The sequence below is a fragment of the Ipomoea nil genome, unplaced genomic scaffold, assembly GCF_001879475.1.
Source record: "Ipomoea nil cultivar Tokyo-kokei standard unplaced genomic scaffold, Asagao_1.1 scaffold3069, whole genome shotgun sequence".
Classification (NCBI taxonomy): Eukaryota; Viridiplantae; Streptophyta; class Magnoliopsida; order Solanales; family Convolvulaceae; genus Ipomoea; species Ipomoea nil.
The window spans coordinates 1,526,282-1,546,400 of NW_017619497.1; the positions used below are offsets into that span (position 1 = coordinate 1,526,282).

The window sequence follows — 20,119 nt, forward strand, 5'->3', positions numbered from 1 at the left end:
ATTTATATTAATTTTTAACTTCTTGTGCAAATTTAACCATACATTTCAATTCTATTATAATAACTTTAATGGCCCGTTTAGTTCACGGAATAGGCCGGGAATGTCATAGACTCATAGCATCCCCAGTAATGGGCCTATTCCTTTGTTTGATAACTGTTTCTATTCCCTCCAAATTTCAGTAGTTATGTCGTGCAACCGTGTGCACCATGTATGTTACACACGGTTGCAAAATGACGTCGTTTTGACTAAAAAAACGCATTTAATTTTTTAAAAAAAATCAGTTTCGATTCCCCTCAACAGCATTATTGTGGATATATAGTTATGAATTTGTGGATATATAGTTATGAATTTATGGATATTTAGTTCATTCACTGTGGATATTTAGTTCATTCATTGTGGATTTTGTGTTATTCATTCACTGTGGATATATAGTTATGAATTTGTGGATATATAATTATGATATATAGTTATGAATTTGTGGATATATAATTTAAATTATGCACAAAAAATGCTATTGCCGAGAATCGAACATGATTTTTTTTTTTATATAAAAAAAAATGGGACGCGCGTTTTTAGTCAAAACGACGTCGTTTTTGCAATCGTGTGCACCATACATGGTGCACACAGTTGCACAGCATAATTTGCGTCTAAATTTATTCCGTGAACCAAACGGGCCATAAATGTCAAATAAACTCTCAAACTATTCACAAAATAACTAAATCGTCAAACTATAAAAAATTCCAATTCAACTCTAAATTTGCAATAAATGATGCAATTGACATATTTAATATGTTACGGAGTACTATAATTAAGATCAAAGAACCTTTTAAAATTTGCTCATGTAACATCCAAATGTGATTATGTATGTGACTTCTTTATTTAAAAAAAAAAAAAAAAAAAAAAAAAAAACACATAAGCTTAGGTATTATTGCTTGAAGAAGTCCATGGGAAACTTTGTCCAAATCTAGACGAAGCCATGGCTTCATCCAAAGTTGGACGGAAAATCATGATTACTCTTTGTCTGGAACCGAGATTATTTGTCATAGTCATTCTCATAATAAAAAAAATAAAATAAAATAAAATCAACACTTAAATTTTATTTATTTTTAAAATTTCTAATATAGAGTCACACATAAGCTTTAATTTGAATTCCATATAAATTTTGAATATATTATAAAATATAAAGTAGCATGTTACGTTTAAGTCAATAGCAACTCAACTTTTATCGGCAAAAAAAATTGTTTAATGACATCATTTTGCAAGTATAATGATTTAAATAATTTTTAAAAAAATATATAATTGATAACTTAATGGATGTTTTTCTTATAATATCGCTAAAAGTAAATAGCTACGGAGTAATATAAAAATAAAACCAATATAATCACTAGAAATAGGGCAAACCATATACTACAATACGTAGAACTGTCCAACATATATGACAGTACGTGTATATGTTTCAAAGTCAAACAGAAAAGTAAAGCAACCCTTGAAAACGGAGATGTTTGGTTTTATTCCACTACGGCTGCCAATGTAAATTAAACGATCAAAATAGAATATAGACTGAAATTGTGAAAAGAAATGCTTTTTTAGTCCATACTCCATAGACTATAGTACTATTTTCTAATGGGTAATTGTTGAATGACAAAAACGTATTTTGCCAAAATATTTTAATTTATTATGAGTCACACTTGTGCGAGACCGTCTTAGGGATTTTTATTTGTGAGATAGGTCGGGTCATGTCGGATCAACATGTAAATGTCATATTTATATGCTCAAATTGTAATACTAATAATGAATAAATATTTGTTACTTATACCGAAAAATGTAATACTTTTTACATTTTTATGTAAAAGTATTATATTTTTATATCAAAAGTATTACATTTTCCCTAATAAGTAATGTTGCCAAGTGTTTGTTACTTATAATGTAATAATACTTTTGAGTGAAAATGTAATACCTTTAAATTAAAATGTAAAAGTATTACATTTTCTCATATAAGTAAAAAATAATTTATTCATAATTAGTACGGAGTATTAAATTTGTGCGTATAAGTATTACATTTTCATCTGGACAGACCCAACCGACATGTCTCACGGTGGACAGTCTCACACAAGTTTTTTCCTTTTATTATTGATGTGATGTGATATTTTTAGTTGGTTTAAAATTTTTTTATTCTTTTGGTGACAAGAAAAACACGCAGTCAATATTTGATGATATGCATTTGATAAATCTATTCCTAGGCAAATTATATTATGGACAATGGTCCACATTGCAACATGGATCATGAATAGAATGTAATATTCATTTTTTTTTAATGAATATTATATGTTCATACATACTTTTTTCAACCTAGTGAAATACAAAGAATCAAATTAAAGCTCATGAAATCTCTCATTTAAAAAACCACAGTTATACCGCCTGATTACAAGGCTTTGGCGTAATAATTATTTTTAATATACTGAAAATTCATTTTAAGTATATATCTAAAAATAAACCTTCAATACGCAAAGTTTTCTTTTAAGATCCTCTTTATGTCCCTATTAACTATCTCGACTTGCCCATTGGTTTGAGGATGATACGGTGCTTTTCTTTTCAACACTCTCTAGTGGTGTGTTACAAACGTGTGTTCATTGATCACTAATTAAGGCTCTAGGTACACGGGAAAGTGAGAACAACTTCTTAAGAAAGAAACCGAATAAGACAAATAATGCCAACATCAAGAAGTTTAGGGTCCGTTTACTAACAAAAAATTGTTATTTGTTCTCTGTTTTTTAATTTCTCAGTTTTCATTTTCTGTTTTCTGTTTACAAAACTGTTCTCCGATTCTTGTTTTCTAATTTTTTAGTTTTCACTTAATATTTAGTTTAGATAATATTAATATTTTTTGAGCAAATATTTAATTTTTTTTTTTTTGGATATATTCATTTGAATGACATGTATATGAATATATAACTTTTACTTTGAATTCTAATGTATGTGAGATTTTCATATCCGATATCTGGACCGAACTTGTATTATGATGTAACATAATTAAAAATATTCGAACTAATAATCTATTGAGTTCAATCAAAATCTAAAACATTATATAGAGTTTAATTCTTAATTTTGATAATGTAAATAATGTCTAACTTTAAAGTATAAGCAAATAAATTATGTTTAAATGAGTAAAGTAAGTAGAAAAGATAAAAGATAGTGATAAGTAAAATAAGATGATAATGAATGTAATCATAGTAATGTGGTTATAGTGACATATAACTAAATAGATGATAGATGATTCTGTTTTCCATTTCGAAAACAGTTTTTAAGTGTGTTCCAGTTTTTCAGAAATTTTCAAAAGTTAATTTCAGTTTTCAAAATGAAAAATTGTGTTAGTAAACATGTTTTCTGTTTTCTATTTTCCAGTTTCCGGATATTTCCAGAAATTTCTAGTTAGTAAACGGCCCCTTAATTGCCTAAGCCTTAAACTTTCACTTTGATTTCAATTTTCATTGCATTGTCTAGTTAGATTCAATTTCTATTTCTATTTCGGAAGCAGTTGAAGAGATTGAAGATTCATTATTTCTTATTTTCCGGTAGGTTGCAATTCTAATTTCAATTTTCATTCTTTAAATCCATTGTAATTTGCTACTTGTTTGTTTTACTACTTTGATACATTGCTTATTGTTGTTATGGAATTCCATTTCGTCTTTGAATCTATGCTTGTTTTTATAATAATCATGTGTATGAGTAATCTCATAGGTAAGGAATATGGATGAGAATTTGGTTCATGTAAATTTGACTTTGAATTTGTTGAATAGGAGTGATGCGATTGTTATTCAGCTTTATATTTCACAGATATAATGTTGAATTTAAAGGAGGGAATATGTAAAGCATCAGTTAACCTTAGATTGTTATTCAGCTTTATATTTTCCATGTGTTCCACAGCTACATAATTTCCATTAGGTAGGTTGACCATAGCCCTTTTCACAGTATAATACTCATCAAAAAATTCTAGAGAGCATATTATATGTTCAGTAACACATGAGTCTATTATCCATGCTGAAGAGTTTAAAGAGACAGAGTTAATTTGAATGGGATCAGCATACTTGCCTTCATTATCATGATCTGCATTGCTGAATTTTGGGACTAGAGACACTGCTGCAGTAGTAAGGTGCTGATTATGTCCTAATTGGCCTTGGAGAAGTGATATGAGGCTCTGAATCTGATTAGGAGTGAAAGTATTTTCAGATTGCACTGCTTAAGTTGTGTTGGATATTTGTTTTCTTTTTGATTTGTAGCCCGGTATCCACCTGGGAGGATAACCGTGCTTTTTGTAGCACTTCTCAATAGTGTGCCCGCTCATTCCGCAGAAGGTACACTTAGCCATGTTCTTGGATCCTCCTCTTGCATTGAAATTTCTTTTTCCATTAGAGAAATTAGCAGCAGCAACACATGTTTCATCTGCATAACTCTGTCCAGTCTGATTTGCATTTGCATGGCCAATCTCCAATCTAGTGTTGTCAGATTAGTGATGTTAAGCTGTCTTTCAAATTTTGCAGATATCACGAATACCTTATGCATCTCAGGCAGTGGATCGAGAACCAGAACTCCCGACTTCAATGAATTATAATCTTCATTCAATCCTTGTAGGAACCTTATTATTTGATCAATCTCTCGATCCTTCCTAATCTCATCCACCAGATCACAAGAACAACGTGGTGTGCATTTGCAAATTGGGAGAGGTCTAAGAGTATTCATTTCTTCCCAGAGTGTGCGGCATTTGGTATAGTAATCATTGATTGACATACTTCATTGCTTTAAGCCATAGATCTCGCTCTGCAGAGATGAAATCCGATGCAGATTCCTTTGAGAGAATCTTCTTCTTAAATCGTTCTAGATCTCTCTTGCCTCATCCATGTAGATCACGCTTTGTGCAATGGATGAATGAACGGATTTCAGTATCCATGATTTGACGATTAGGTTGCATCTTCTACAGGTACCATATTGGTTGTGAGTTCTCTCTGGTACAGGAATGCTTCCATCATTATCTTCCACTTGTTTTTAACTTCAAGAGCTACTTGCATAGAGATACACCATGAACTGTAGTTTCCGCTACCAGCAAGGGGAGGACTGACGAGAACTGCATTAGCATTCTCATTGCTACTCAAGTATAGAGGATTGTCTATGTCTTCAATGGTGTTCCTCTGCGGAACTGGAACTCCCTGCTCACTGACCAGGGGTGATGAATGAACTGGAGAGCTGATGATCGGCGAGGCCGGATTAACTTCCTGACTAGATCCACCAGGACCGGTGACCGCGGCAACGTAGCTGATCGGCCGCGGCTCTGATACCATAACGAAAGCGATGAAGAATAGAGAGGAGAAGAGAGGATTAAGGGAAAAAAGGAAATTGTTTCATTATGGAGATTGTAAATGAAGACGAAGACGAAGACGAAGACGTATATGTACATAAGCTAATTGGCGGTAAAGGAAGTTACAACAGATTATGGCATAGCTAATTACAAGATAACCCTCACTTCTTTATTTCATCTAAGGGTATAGATGTCTTCTTCTCCAAGAGATTTGACTTGACAATGCTAATTAAAATGATTGAGTTCCGTTTGTGACGTGATTACCTAATTTAATCCTGCGGGGTTAATTACCTACACCACCTTTGAGAAAAGAGGAGCGTGGGATGTCAAGAACACAAGATCTTTGATGAAATGCTTGATCAACTCTTAGGTACTCATGAGTCATGAGAATGTCCACTGCACGTGTGTCGTAAGAGAGTGAAATGACCTTGAGAAAGGTGTTCCTCCTCTTTGATGACATTCGTTGTCAAGTCACTTAATTATTGGTCCTGAGTTTGGTAAAAAGTCTAGAGGAGGAGGAGGAGGAGGAGGAGGAGGAAGGGGGGGGGGGGGGGGGGGGGGGGGTTGAATAGACTTTTTTTTTAAAAAAACTTTAACCTCAAAACAGTTTTTAGATCAAAGCTTACCACCAGCTCGAAAGCGAGTGATAGGCAGCGGAAGACTAAAAGTTTGTATCGCAGTTTGTATAAAACAACTTGAACAAAACATGTACTATGTGTGCTAACTGTTTCGATCTGCTGCAAGATAAATGCAAGAAATTAAAGTGCAAAAAGTAAAGAGTATAGAGAGAGAGATTTTTATAGTGGTTCAGCAATAGCCTAGTCCGATCCACTACTCTTCTCCTTAACCTCTAAGAAGGATTTCATCACTAGTATTCTATGCACAAATACAAGTGAAAAGGTCACACAGTGTATCCACAAAGCATTGTTGACTGCATGTAGTGTTCTTTCGAACTAAATGTCCCCTCCGTTATTCAACACCTGATCTTTATTCCAAGGGTCAACCATGAAGTCGCCTTGAGTAAAAGATCTTTAACCACAATCTTCAAAAACTGCGATTGTTTGTTTGCGTTCACAAACATATTAAATGGACATTGAACTTAGAAATTCACTGTGAAGCTCAGGTTGCACTAGATATGAACGTTGAAACTTCGTCTCTCTCTTAGCTTTGCTTGCACAACACTTGAAAATACTCTTTATCAGAGTGATCGAGTGGGTAGAATATGATTCTTATACTTTTATTATAATAGTGGTGATATGATATCTTTGTTACATTGTACAATTTTCCATAAAAAGCAATAATAATAATAATACTAATAATAATAATAAAACAAGAAAAAAAAAAAAAAAAAAAAAAAAAAAAAAAACACACGACCGAGAGCATAGTTGACGACTGGTGTTGTTCACACTAGCTTACAACTACAAAGATGTGTGGTTATAAAACCTAATTCTTTCTCTTCACCTCCCTCCGCCCCCACTGGACCGCTTTATTCTTCATCTCCATCTTCGTCTTAGCTTCTTCTCCATATATTCCCACCCACAAAATCAAACTATTTTTCTTATATTATTTTATTATTCAAACTAGCAAGCTACGTACTATACACTAGCTGCTGCGCTGTTTGAATTCATGAGGTGAGAAACTCCATCTTTAATTTTGGCCTTTAGTGTAATCCAAGAACATAAACGGTGGATCGACATCATGGGAAGAGGCCCTTTTCTTCCGATGAACCGGAGGAGAAAGAGAGCGGCGGCGGCGCCACGGCGGAGTCCATTTTCCCGGTCTACTCCGCCAGGTCTCTTCATGATATGACTGCCATGGTTTCTGCCCTCTCCCAAGTCATTGGTAACAACAATACTTCTACCGCCACCTCCCAATCCAATCCCTTACATGGAAATTCACTAATGCCCCAAACTCAACAACCCAATATTCAACAACAACAAGGTATACTATACTCTATATATATATATATACATGCTTATATTTATTAACTTGGATAGATTGCATGTGATAATGAATTATTATTATTATTATTAAGCAAAATATAGAAATCTTTGATGTAGTAATTAGAGCTAGCTAGCTTCATGAAATTAAGTTTCAGCTCAAAACTAGCATTGGTTGATGGCCGGAATAAACGCAACCCTTATGTTAATTAAAATAAAGAAGTCAAATTACATAAATTAGGTATATGTTGAACATAATACTTGTGTATAATAAAATAATAAAAATGGTCGAATTCTTTCAGTCAATTTAAACTATCAGTCAAACTAAAACCTAACATATATATTCTCTAATTTAGTATTTGAAAAAAAGGGGTCTTTTGTATAATAATAATAATAATAATAATAATAATAATAATAATAAATGTGTACTTTTCTTATTTGTTTGAATTTTTAGTTGAGACGAATTAAATTGAAGCTAAGGTCAGCATAAGTTTAATTTTGAATTTTATTATATGTATATAACAAAAGAAAAAAAAAAAGGATATAATGGAAAGAAATGGTAATTAAAAGCTTGATATATATGATGTTGATGTATATATAGAAGGGAGGGAAAGAAAGAGACATTATAGAGGAGTACGGCAGCGGCCATGGGGGAAATGGGCGGCCGAAATCAGAGACCCGAAGAAGGCGGCGAGGGTTTGGCTGGGAACCTTTGACACCGCGGAAGCGGCAGCCTTAGCGTACGATGAAGCGGCGTTAAGGTTCAAAGGCAACAAAGCCAAGCTCAACTTCCCCGAAAGGGTTCAACCAAAAACAACCGATTTCGGATACCTAACTACACTCCAACAACAACACTTTCATGCGGCGGCTTCGGTTCTTTCTCCTTCGCAATATCATCATTTCTCCCAGCCGCAATATCATCACCCCAATCTGGACGATCACTACGCCGCCCAGCATTACGCTACTCTTCACGCCCAAGCCCCGACGACAAATGATAATAACTACCTCAACTTGTTTCCCAACTACGAGGTTTCCGTGTTTCGTCCCATGGGAACGTCGGCAACAACGACACCCTTTGTTTCTCAGCAGCAATTCCAATTTTCTCAGTTTCCGTACGGGACTACTTCCTCCTCGTCCGCTGCCTCGGGTGATGCTCATAATGCTCCTGATGAGGATAACTGGGAGGAGTTTGATATCAAGAACGTCAGAAAGTGATCCCATCCATAATAATAATAATAAACATTGTTTTGTTGTGTTTTAATTAATTTTGCTTTTATTAATTACTACTATTTTATGCATGCAATGCATGGATTATGTTTTTGTTTTTCTAGGTCGGGGTTCAGCCTTTTGGAAGAATGTTTTTGTTTTTCAAGTTATATATTAAGCCTTAAAAGCAAATTAAATGTTGCTTTTTAATTATGTATGTTACGTTATATATGTCTGAAATACATAATGCAATGCCAATTGAACTGTTTTCTTCTCCAAAAGGTTGAATCCCTTATTCTCTCACATCTCGGCCCGATAAAGCATTTGGAAGAATGTAAATCAAACGTGACTCAATGGTTCAGCAGACATGGCTAAATGTCAGTGCGTACAAGGGGCCGGCCAACTTTGGACATAATTCCACGTACATTGCCACTGCCAAACCATGAACCATTAAGCTTAGCCCGTGTGGGCAGTTGAAGGGTTTTCTATATGAAAAGAATGGAGCATTTACTTGATGTAGTGTGGGATAATGAGAACAGAAATGGTTGCAACGGCTTTTAAACTGGTTATTATTCTTCATCATGGACTACAGTCATAATCAAATATAACCTAGTTACTATATATATATATATATATATATATATATATATATATATATATATATATATATATAGAAAAACATATATTGGGTGAAGAAATAACATATATCGTATATGTATAAAGCATGTGTCAACCTCGGCATTAATTTTAATTTTTAAGTTTAATTCGTGTAGATTAAAGTTACACATACACAAGCTAAGCTATTCTTAATTAGGGTTTTTGGGTATTTAGTTTGGTCATACTAAGTTTCTGGGTATTTAGTTTCAATTTTAAACTAAGAATTACATGTAATTCCTAATTTGCTCTTAACTTTATTTCTTAATCCCAAATATAAGATGTAGATAATTTTGTCTAAGACTTATAAAATAAAGATATCGATCTTATCTAATCTTGCCACATCATAAAGCTAGTTTGGTTGAAAGAGTAGAATTTGAAAGTCTTTATAATAGATCAGAATGTTTATACGGATGGCAAATAGACTTTTAAGCTAATTATCCTCTCATTGCTCATGTTACAAAAAAATATACACTTCTAGAACATAAGAGTGTTCTCAAAAAGTATCTCGGTCTTCTATAACTTCCATTACTACAAGGTTATACTACTCGTACTTTTTTGTAAATTATAGATTATTTAAGATTCACCTGTTAGATTATTTTTATATCTAACATTACACATACACACATACACACACACACACATAGGGGGTGGGGAGGAAATGTCATACGAGAACACATGCCCGGCCTCGTAAAAAGTATGAACTTGGTCATCTATCAATCTGAATTGATCAATGATTGAAAATTAAGATAAATATGTAGTGACATGCATTTTTGTAATTACAACGGTGCATTTAGAAACACTTAATAGCGCATCCACGGATAACTAGAAGTACACTAATGATCTATAATAGTACACGTTTGAAAATTAAGGTAAAACATGCCGTGGTATTTCTATAATTACAACGGTGCATTTAGAAACGCTTAGAGTGCATCTGCAAATAACTAGAAGTAAACCCATGATCTATAATAGTGCACTCGTGATCATTTGTGTGCACTATTAGTTATCCACGAATGCACTTTTAAGTGTTTCTAAATATATTATCATAATTACATAAATGTCATCACATTTTTTCTCATTTTTCTTAATTTATAGCTCTTGACTTGATCAACCTAGATGAATGAATGAAACTAAACCGCATCTTTTACATATGGCATGTTTTACCATATATATATATATATATGGGATGGTTCACGTGCGAAGAGTCTCCCAATGAAAGATGCGGTGAGATCTGAGCCGTTGATCTAGTAATCTAGATCAACGGCTCAAATCAAGAAAAATTTAAAAAAAAAATGCGTTAGGCTTCTTAGGAACTAGATGCGAATGATCTCCTCTTACCATTGTTGAACTGATGCACCTTAAGGTTCAAACTTACGCACTTTAAGTTTCAAATTGACTCAATCTAAAAAGTGTTATATTGATGCACTTAAGTGTTGTATTGATGCACCTTAAGTGTTGTATTGACACACTTTAAGTGTCAAAATGACGCACCTTAAGTGTTAAAATGACGTACCAAGTGTTAAAATGACGTACCAAGTGTTAAAATGTGGCACCTTAAGTGTTAAAATGATGCACCTTAAATGTTAAAATGACAAACCTTAAGTGTAGAACTTACGCACCTTAAGCTTTGAAAATACACACTAACTTTACAATCCGAAATGTCAGTTCTCGTAACCTTTTGGGTACCTTTAGAAAGGTACCATTCGGAGAATGTTACCTCCCGAACTACTCATGTTTCAAACCATTAGAGTCACTCTTTGGAGTTCTGAAAATACGCACCTTAAGTGTTAAAATGACACACCTTAAATGTAGAATTAACGCCCCTCAAAACACGCAAAAGTGTCCTAAATATTTCCTTTAAATTAAGTAAAATATTTTTACAAACTTTTTAGCGCCGGAAAGTGAGTGGCTTAGTAACTAGGAAAAAGCAAAGACTTGAGAGACAAGGATACTTAATGATATATCTAGAATTGTGATGATATATTTAGGGTGTATACAATGAACACGTTTGCTTTATGATGAATTAATTTGAAGTGGAAAAAAGTTGGTAATAAATACCATACTTGAAAGGCAAGATATATGCACCTTTTTTTGTGCGTATTGCATGATATCATCACTTTATATATGTACTTAGCTTTTTGTTTTTCCACTTTGAGTGAGTTTGTTTTCCTACGTACTATATATATGTTCACATTATTGTCTTGTAATGCCTATGTTCACATTGTCTCGTAACGTGGCATTGCAATTAGGATTTGCATTTTTAGCTTTTTTACATTCACGTGAATTATCTCACATTATTTAAGAAGTTGAGAATAAATCTTTTGAGATTGTGACAAAAAATGAACTCTAACAATTATCATTTTTTTAATTTTTCGTGCAAATAGACCACTACAACGAATCTACTTATGACATTAAAATATCAATTCAACAAATCTTAAAGGCTTACTAAAAAAGGTTAAGGGTATGATCAATATAAATATATATATATATATATATATATATATATATATATATATATATAAAACGAGTTAGACTATTAGACTTCTAATAATTAATAGTTGGTTTTTGTTAATTCTAGATAATATCTATTGGGTAGAGCTTATTTAGGAGCTTATTAATTGGTTTTTATTAATTTTAGATAATTATTCTATTGGGCGGAACTTATTTAGGAGTTTATAACTATTTTAAATTAATAATAAGCTATGAGCTCTGTTTGGTAATGTTTCCAAAATAATTAGCTAGTAACTTATTTTGAAAAGTTACTTGAAGTGGTGTTTCAAAAATAAGCTAAGAGATTCCTAAATTTTTTTCCATCTTATCCTTATTATTATAAATAAATGACATCTTTTACCCTTCTCAATTATAACATTTTTGTCATTTTCTTTTCTCCTATATTTTTATATCCATCATCTTCTACAACTCTTCACCGTCCAACAACTCAAGTTCTAACTCAAATCATCCGTTCATAAACAAATGACATCTTTTATACCAATTACAAACTTTTTTCCTTTTGTTTTAATATATATCTCATATATATATTATAAAAACAATTTTTTTATAAATAATTAAATATTTCTCATATATTTAATAATATAAAAATAATACAATAATCACATCATTTAAATTTTATAGAAATATCATTTTTAGTCTTTTTTACAGTTATCAGCTTATCAAAAAGTTAATTTACCAAACACTTTTAAGCATAATCAACTAGTTAACAACTCTTCAGTTTCAGTTTTTAGCTTATAGCTTTTCAACTTTCAATTACCTTAAGCTAGATTTGTCAAACATAGCCAGTATATATTCAAAATATAATTAATAATAGAAACACATTAGCTAAATTTGGACTTTTAGGACATATATAATACAACCAAACAACCATTTAATTATATATATAAGTTGTACTTTAGTCAGATCTCTTCTAGTATAATCAGAATTCCATTAATTTAGCATTTGGTTTAAATAATCACACTTCTAAATTTAACTAAGTGATGTAACTTGAACTATTGGTCGGACCTAACTTACCCACTACAAATTCAAGCAAATTATTCCGTGGACCCATGCTCACCTTGCAAAGTGGACCCAAATCTAAAATACACAATTTAGATACTTAATGTTCACAATTTTGTAAAAGATAAATCGTAAACATTATGTATGTAAATTGTGAACATTCAATATATAAATTATGTATTTTGAATTTGAATCCACCTTACAAGATAGACCCTGGTCTATGGTATAACGACGGACTAATTCAACATAAAGCCAAAAGACTCCTATATGACTAGGATTATACGGAGTATTACATTAATGTACGTGTGTGTATCTTAAGTTTGTTACACATTCTTAAATTAAATTTAATTATGTGATATAAGTTGAATCATTAGTGGGACCCACCCTAATTCAGGGCCAAAAGACTCACATTTTGTTATGAGTGTTACTCTGTTAGAATATAATTATAATTAGAAGAATTACATTAATGTATTTAGTTTAAGTGGTTCCATTTCAAATTAAATTCTGTGATATAAGTTGAAGAGTGAGTGGGATATGATGGCAAAACAAAAACGTCAACGAGATAGACATAAAAGTAAAATGGGCGGCTTGCAAGAAGGCTCCATACGTTTGACAGAGAACAGACAAAGAACAGAGTTATTAATTGCAATTATATTATTGTCAAACATATATAAGAATACATACATACATATATATATATAGTGTGTGTGTGAGAGAGAAAGAGGGAGAGAGAGATTATATATATACTTGCCTTGAGTGTCAAGCTAGCCGCTTCTTTCAAACGTTGAGTGCAGCTTTTGACGTTTCCAAGGTTTGAAATTGAGGTTTTGAATTTGTTTCGTGGGATCGGAATCATTTGTATGTGCACCGAAAGCTTGCTTCTGCTATATATGTTGTTTCACTGCACAAACATACATAAAATAAAAGCTGAGATATATATGGAAAAAAAAAAAGATAGAAATATATCTATAGCTCTTCTGATCTGATCTCCATAAATAATTAAAGAAAAGAAATGAAAACAAATGTGAAAATCATGTGGACGGTTCCGATCTCTTCATTCTGGTCACGGATTTCGGCTTCCGCGTTTTGACTGTTGAACTAACTACCATACCCACTGTTTTCTGGTTGTTCAATTCAAATGTGAATATATATATCCAACATACAATTTAATTTCTTACTTGTGGGCTAAGGATTATTTTTGTATTCATTAACATATTTATTATCATGAGTTTTTGTTGTCACTTTGTGAGTGTTAAAAGGATGAAGTTGTGTGGTCTATGAATTTTAATATATTAGTTAAAGGTAGTTTTCGTGTAAGAATTATACAATGTTATAGTATTAATCAAATATGCTGAATCATATAGTTCTTTTCATATATTCTTGGATTTGTACGTACGTGATTAATTGGTTTGATTAAAGTCAAAAGTTAGTAATGAGAATAAAGAAATTTTATGGGGATTGGAATAGAAGATTTCCCCTTTAATATAATTAGCATCTATGATTAATGTAGCTGTGGTGTAGATTCTATATGATTTTTAGATATCAAATTTGTAGGGAAGTGAATTTAGATATTGATCATGACTTTGATGGACTCTTCATTAGGGCCCACTTTGTTTTGTAATAAATTTTTATAAGAAAAAGAAAAGGGATATTTTTATATATCTTCTTCTTCCAAAAGGTTAAATTTTCAACCCAAGAGCCCTCACACTCCAGTCCGAGAAAATATTTAGGAGGATGTAAATCACAGTGACTCAATGGCTAAGCAGACATAGCCAAATATCGGTGCGCACAATGGATCACCCACTTTGGGCATAATCCCCACACTACCGCCTCTGAGATTCGAACCTTAGTCTATTCTTCAAAAACCTACTGAACCATTGAGCTAAGCTCGTGCAGACATATTTCTATATATCTTTTTCAATACAAAGCAATCGTTATGCTATGGACCCGTGTCCAGCATGCATGCTGGACACGGTAACGGTGCCGTTAATGGCACCGTTCTCTTTCACTTTTTAAAAAAAAAATTTCAGACCACTTTGTTATAGGAGTATATGTTCATAATTTTATCACTATATGTTCATAATTGTAAGTTCATAATGTCATAGCTCTGTGTTCATAATTGTATAATTGTACATTCATAATTCCATAACTGTACATTCATAATTCAATAACTGTAAATTCATAATTTTTTAAACTCTATGTTCACAATTTTAGAGCTCTATGTTCATAATTTTATCACTATATGTTCATAATTGTAAGTTCATAATGTCAGAGCTCTGTGTTCATAATTTCATAACTGTACATTATAATTGCATAATTGTACATTCATAATGCCACAAATGAATAACGTCGTTAACACCGTTAACGGCGAGACAAAAAAAAAAAAAAAACAAAACAAAACAAAACAAAACAAAATTAACTGGAAGGCCGCGTTTTCCCTTGAACGACATCGTTTTGAACTCGTGTCCACAATACAGTCCACAGCATAATTTGCCAATACAAAGAGAAGAGAAAATAAATAGAACAAATTTAAAAAATAAAATAAATAATAAATCTACCAATACTAATTGAATAAGCTAAAAGAAAATTTGGGAGGCCCCTTTGGAGTGTTTCATTGATGTGGGAATTAAATTGTAATTGATCATGCATGTGAGGTCATCCATGTATAAGGTTGAAATTGTCATTGAGTGTAACCTGAAAATGTAATTAGGTCACTAAATAAAAAAAAAAGTATAATTAGATCACTGAACACTCCAAATGTATGCAATTTCACCTAATAGCAGGTTACCTGCTTACGTGGCGCTGAGTTGACATTTTTAATAATTTTTAAATAACTTTTAATAATAAATTAAATAAAAAATAAAAATAAATAAAATGACGGGGTGGTTGGCCCCCTTCCCCTCCCTTCTTTCGTCTCCGCCGGAGACGAAGGAAGAGGGGGGTGGGGGAAGGGGGTGGCCGGCGGCCACCCATCATTTTTTAAAAAAAAATTATTATTAAAAATTATTTATAAATTATTAAAAATGCCTACTCAACTTTATTATATTCTAACCTACACTATTTTAAAAAAAAAATTAAAATTAAAATTTCTTTATATCTATTAATATCATGAATTGGTTAATCTAGCTACAATTTAATTAAATAAGAAAATATCAAAAAAAAATTCTATAAAATAATTTAATTATTAAAAAAAAAAAAAAAAACGAGAGAGACTAAAATAATAACACATCAGGATAAAAGGATGTGAAAAACAAGATGTCATTTTAGAAGAATGTACGTAGCAAGATCGAAAGAGTCTTTGCATTCCACTGATGCTATAAGAGTGGTTTGGTCGCATTTTATTTATTTTATTATTATTTTTTAATTTTTTGCTTCATTTCTTCATCCCACTGTATTTATACGAGCATTCCTGCGAAAACTTTTTTGGAGGTTTGTTGCTAAGACAAAAACTGATGCTTGAGTTTTTTTTTTTTTTTTTTTTTTTTTTTTTTTTTTTTTTTACTGATGGTGGGATGAGTTTTTCGAGAAATTTTATTCTTGCAATTGAAAATTTTAGGAGAAAAAAACATAAGATAAATTGCGTGCTTAAGTGCACACTTACGCCCGTAAAAAGGCACACACTTTAGATGTTTTTAAAATATAATATATAATTTAATAACATAGTATTTGAATTAAAATTTTATATTATCAATTAAATTAAATTTTGACATATTTAATTTAAATATAAATAGTAACAATTATAATTTTTAGAGTGATAATAAATAAAGCAATAATCAGAACATTAAGTTTATAAATTGATGGGTTCAAAAAAAAAAAAAAAAAAAAAACTCAAATAATTGGAAAAAAAAAATAGAAACAGCTATAAAAAATTTTTATTTCACGTACGTAAATCAATAATGCACATTACAGTTTGATATTCAAAGTTAGATCAAGATATGGACTTCCATGACAGACTGACAGTGCCTAACCTAGGCAAGAAAAATATAGTCTTGCGCCACCATGGTCCATGCAACTGTCACATCTCTTAAATGTGTGGCTCAATAATAAAGGACTCTCAAAGGGGTAAAATTATCGTCATATATTCGTATTTTATTAGAAAGAAAATAATAAAAATTATAACACACCACTGTATGTTTTAGATTAATTAGAGCATGTGAGTAAGAAATAAATAATTGAGTAAAAAAATAAGAATACATGTAGTATTATTTTTCAAAGATATAGAAAATTTTGTGTTACAATATAGAATTTATAGGATTTTTTTTTTTTTTTTATAATGAGAGAAATTCACAATCACTATTTTATGGTGTGCACTAAAAGTAAATCTCTCTCTTTTGTAATAATCTGAAAACCACACAAGATATGTAAAATGCACTAGAAAGATTCTATGCAACGGACTTGACCGAGACTCCGAGAGGATATCAGCAAAGTTTAAATTCGTGACTTTCAGGTATAAAAATCATGTTCCACCTACTCAATCACTCTTTTTTAGGCTAAGTCCGTGAAGTTTTGAACCTTTGACTTTACTACATAAAGAGAATACCTTATTTTTAAAATAAAAATTAGTATGTTTTGAAATCTACCCAACTTATTAAAAAATTAAATATTTTTACATCACGTTATTACTTTGAGATTATATCATTTTAACATACAACATTATTTAATTATCAAAATATAGTATTGTAAAATTCTCATAATTTGTAAAATTTACATTTAAAAACTCCCATGCATTCACAACTCAAACCTATATCATTATATTAGACCATAAAATTCATAAGGTAGAACGTTTTCATTTTGCAATGTATATGATTAAGTTCACAACTAGTAATACATATACCAAAATACAAACACCAAACTCTAGTTATCAAAATGTTATAAATTTGATTATATTCAATTCATCAATAAACTCAGGACCTCAAACACTATAAATAGTGGACTCAAGCTCCCTTTAAGACATCATGAATTAGTCCTCAAGACAGTTTTCCTGAGTATTCTCTCATCATCTACCACGCTTAACTGGCAGTGTGTAATTAGCTAATGAGCTTGTAACTTGAATCAAGCGGCATGTTAGTTTATCATACGTATTATTAGACGTTTGTAGTCCAATAGTGGATTCATAGGAGGCCAAAGCCTTGTACCATTTGCTAATATATAAGTCTATTATACTTACCTTTCATCGCTTTTTCCCAAACTATTATATTTTATGATGAGTCTAACTAGTCCGTTACAAACAACCCTCTATCCTAACAAGTTATAAAATTTTAGTACTTGATACACTCATATAATCATATATAAGTTATTCTACATATATTCTTATTTTACTTTCTGATATAGCGTTGATCATTAGTTTAAATATTAATCCATTCTTCTCTCTTAATTCATTTCTTTTCACTCAAGCTGTAAACGACACGTAATTATATACTTCTAAATTATAATAATTATTTTCCTACTCACGTGCAACAGTGAGAACAAGCCATTGATCATTAGTTTAAATATTAATTCATTCTTCTCTCTTAATTCATTTCTTTTCACTCAAGCAATAAACGACACGTAATTATATGCTTCTAAATTATAATAATTATTTTCCTACTCACGTGCAACAGTGAGAACAAGCCATTTGAGTGTTTCTTTTACCTTTTTTTTTTCTTTAATTAGGCACCGCCTTGTAAAAAGATCATCATGCTCATCACACGTGGCCACGTGGGTTAATAACACAATTATTATTATTGTGATTTAATATCGCCTCCGGCGACAACCTACAACCTCTCAATATAATATAAAGACTTGATACCATTGAACCACAAGGTTCTTGGCCACAATTATTATTATTATTAAAATTAATTTCATTTTTTTATCCTACAAGAGGAGGGGCTCTCATATATATATATATATATATATATATATATATATATATATATATATATGTGATCATAGGAGAACACTTGCTTAGGTGAGAACATGAGAACAAATCATGTGCATCTATCTAATATTTTTACATGGTCTAGATTAGATTAAGTGTGTGCGAACCCGAATTAAATGTGTGCAAACACACTTAATCGCGTTTGCACACATTTAATTCGCGTTCGTACACACTTAATCTAATAAAAAAATATTAGATTGATGCCCACGATTTGTTCTCACGTTCTCACCTAAACAAGTGTTCTCATTGGAACCCTACTCTCTCTCTCTCTCTCTCTCTCTCTCTCTCTCTATATATATATATATATATATATATATATATATATATATATATATATATATATATATATATATATATATATATATATAAGTCAGCAGGTTCTCACGAGATGAGGAGTTCTCATTTGAACATCACCCTATATATATACACACACACACACCTTCCGTCTCATTTTGTAACATGTTTGATTAACGAGCTGAGCTGAGACTTGACTAAAGTTATTTACAATTTAATTATTCATAATATTATGTTTAGAATTAGTATGTAAAATTTATATGTTTAGAAACTACATTTAAAGTATTATTAAACACAAAAAAAAAAATCAAAATAAAAAATTATTTTTAAAAAATGCTAATAAATTGTTTTGACCCCTGAATATTAAGTATAATAAATAAAATGAGACAGATGGGGTATGTTTTATTTTTTGTCCTCAAGGGGACATCACATTGTCCCTATTACAAACAATCAATACTAAAACAATCATTCTCTCATTTCTATAATTAGCTTCATTCCTGGTTACTAATTAAATCATTCCTAGTTTAATTAATACCATCACTACCAGTATTGAACAAGAAGTTGGTTTCTAGTGTTGTTTATTTTCAATGGCTAGATAGTCCCAGTGCACGCCATGTTTAATTTTCAAGGATGCTCAATTTTGGTATTCATGTAGTGTTTGTTTCCATGCATGTTTATTACTGGTTTGGTTTGTTGTATGTATTCTCGAATGGTGTTTAGTTTTGGCACTATCATATTTATCTCTAGAGGCCATTTGATTCCATTACTGATGTGACCATTTCCCAAGCTTCAACTAAGAGGGAGTGTTGTCGTCATTGCCAGCATCTACAAGCTTCGACGTTTAACCTTCATCCTTTCATTGCTATTAGCCCAACTAATCCCTCCGCTAATCCTCCTATCATGCTTCCTCTACCTCCCATAACAAAAGGAAAGCTTTACTGCCCATACAGGCTTTAGCTCACTACTTCAATAGACTGTATTTGAGAAATTGAAAAAACTAAGGTTCGAACCTCGGCAGCGGTAGTGTGGGGATTATGTTCAAAGTGGACAGCTCCCTTGTGCACACTAACATTTGACCCTGTCTATTAAGCCATTGAATCACCGTGATTTACATCATCCCAAATGTTCTGCCGGACCGGGGTATAAGAGGCCCTTGGGTTTGGCAATTCAACCTTTTGGGAGAAGAAGAATGAAAGCTTTACTTTTTGGCATTTGTCCTGGAGGTACTCATTTTGTCATGTTGTTTTG

General features: G+C 31.6%; 1 protein-coding gene and 1 long non-coding RNA gene across 2 annotated transcripts; both read left to right on the forward strand.

The window, feature by feature from the left end:
* Nucleotides 1-7,032: 7,032 nt before the first annotated feature.
* Nucleotides 7,033-8,505, forward strand: LOC109164738 (ethylene-responsive transcription factor ERF114-like; the record flags this gene model as incomplete). Its single annotated transcript, XM_019313288.1, has 2 exons — nt 7,033-7,291; nt 7,892-8,505. Coding segments are annotated over 2 exons (873 nt in total), but the record flags the coding sequence as incomplete, so codon positions are not given.
* Nucleotides 8,506-8,572: 67 nt separating this feature from the next.
* On the forward strand, nt 8,573-8,723 carry LOC109164619. Its single transcript, XR_002051431.1, has 2 exons — nt 8,573-8,611; nt 8,645-8,723. It is a non-coding gene; the product is annotated as an uncharacterized LOC109164619 (long non-coding RNA).
* Nucleotides 8,724-20,119: the final 11,396 nt, after the last annotated feature.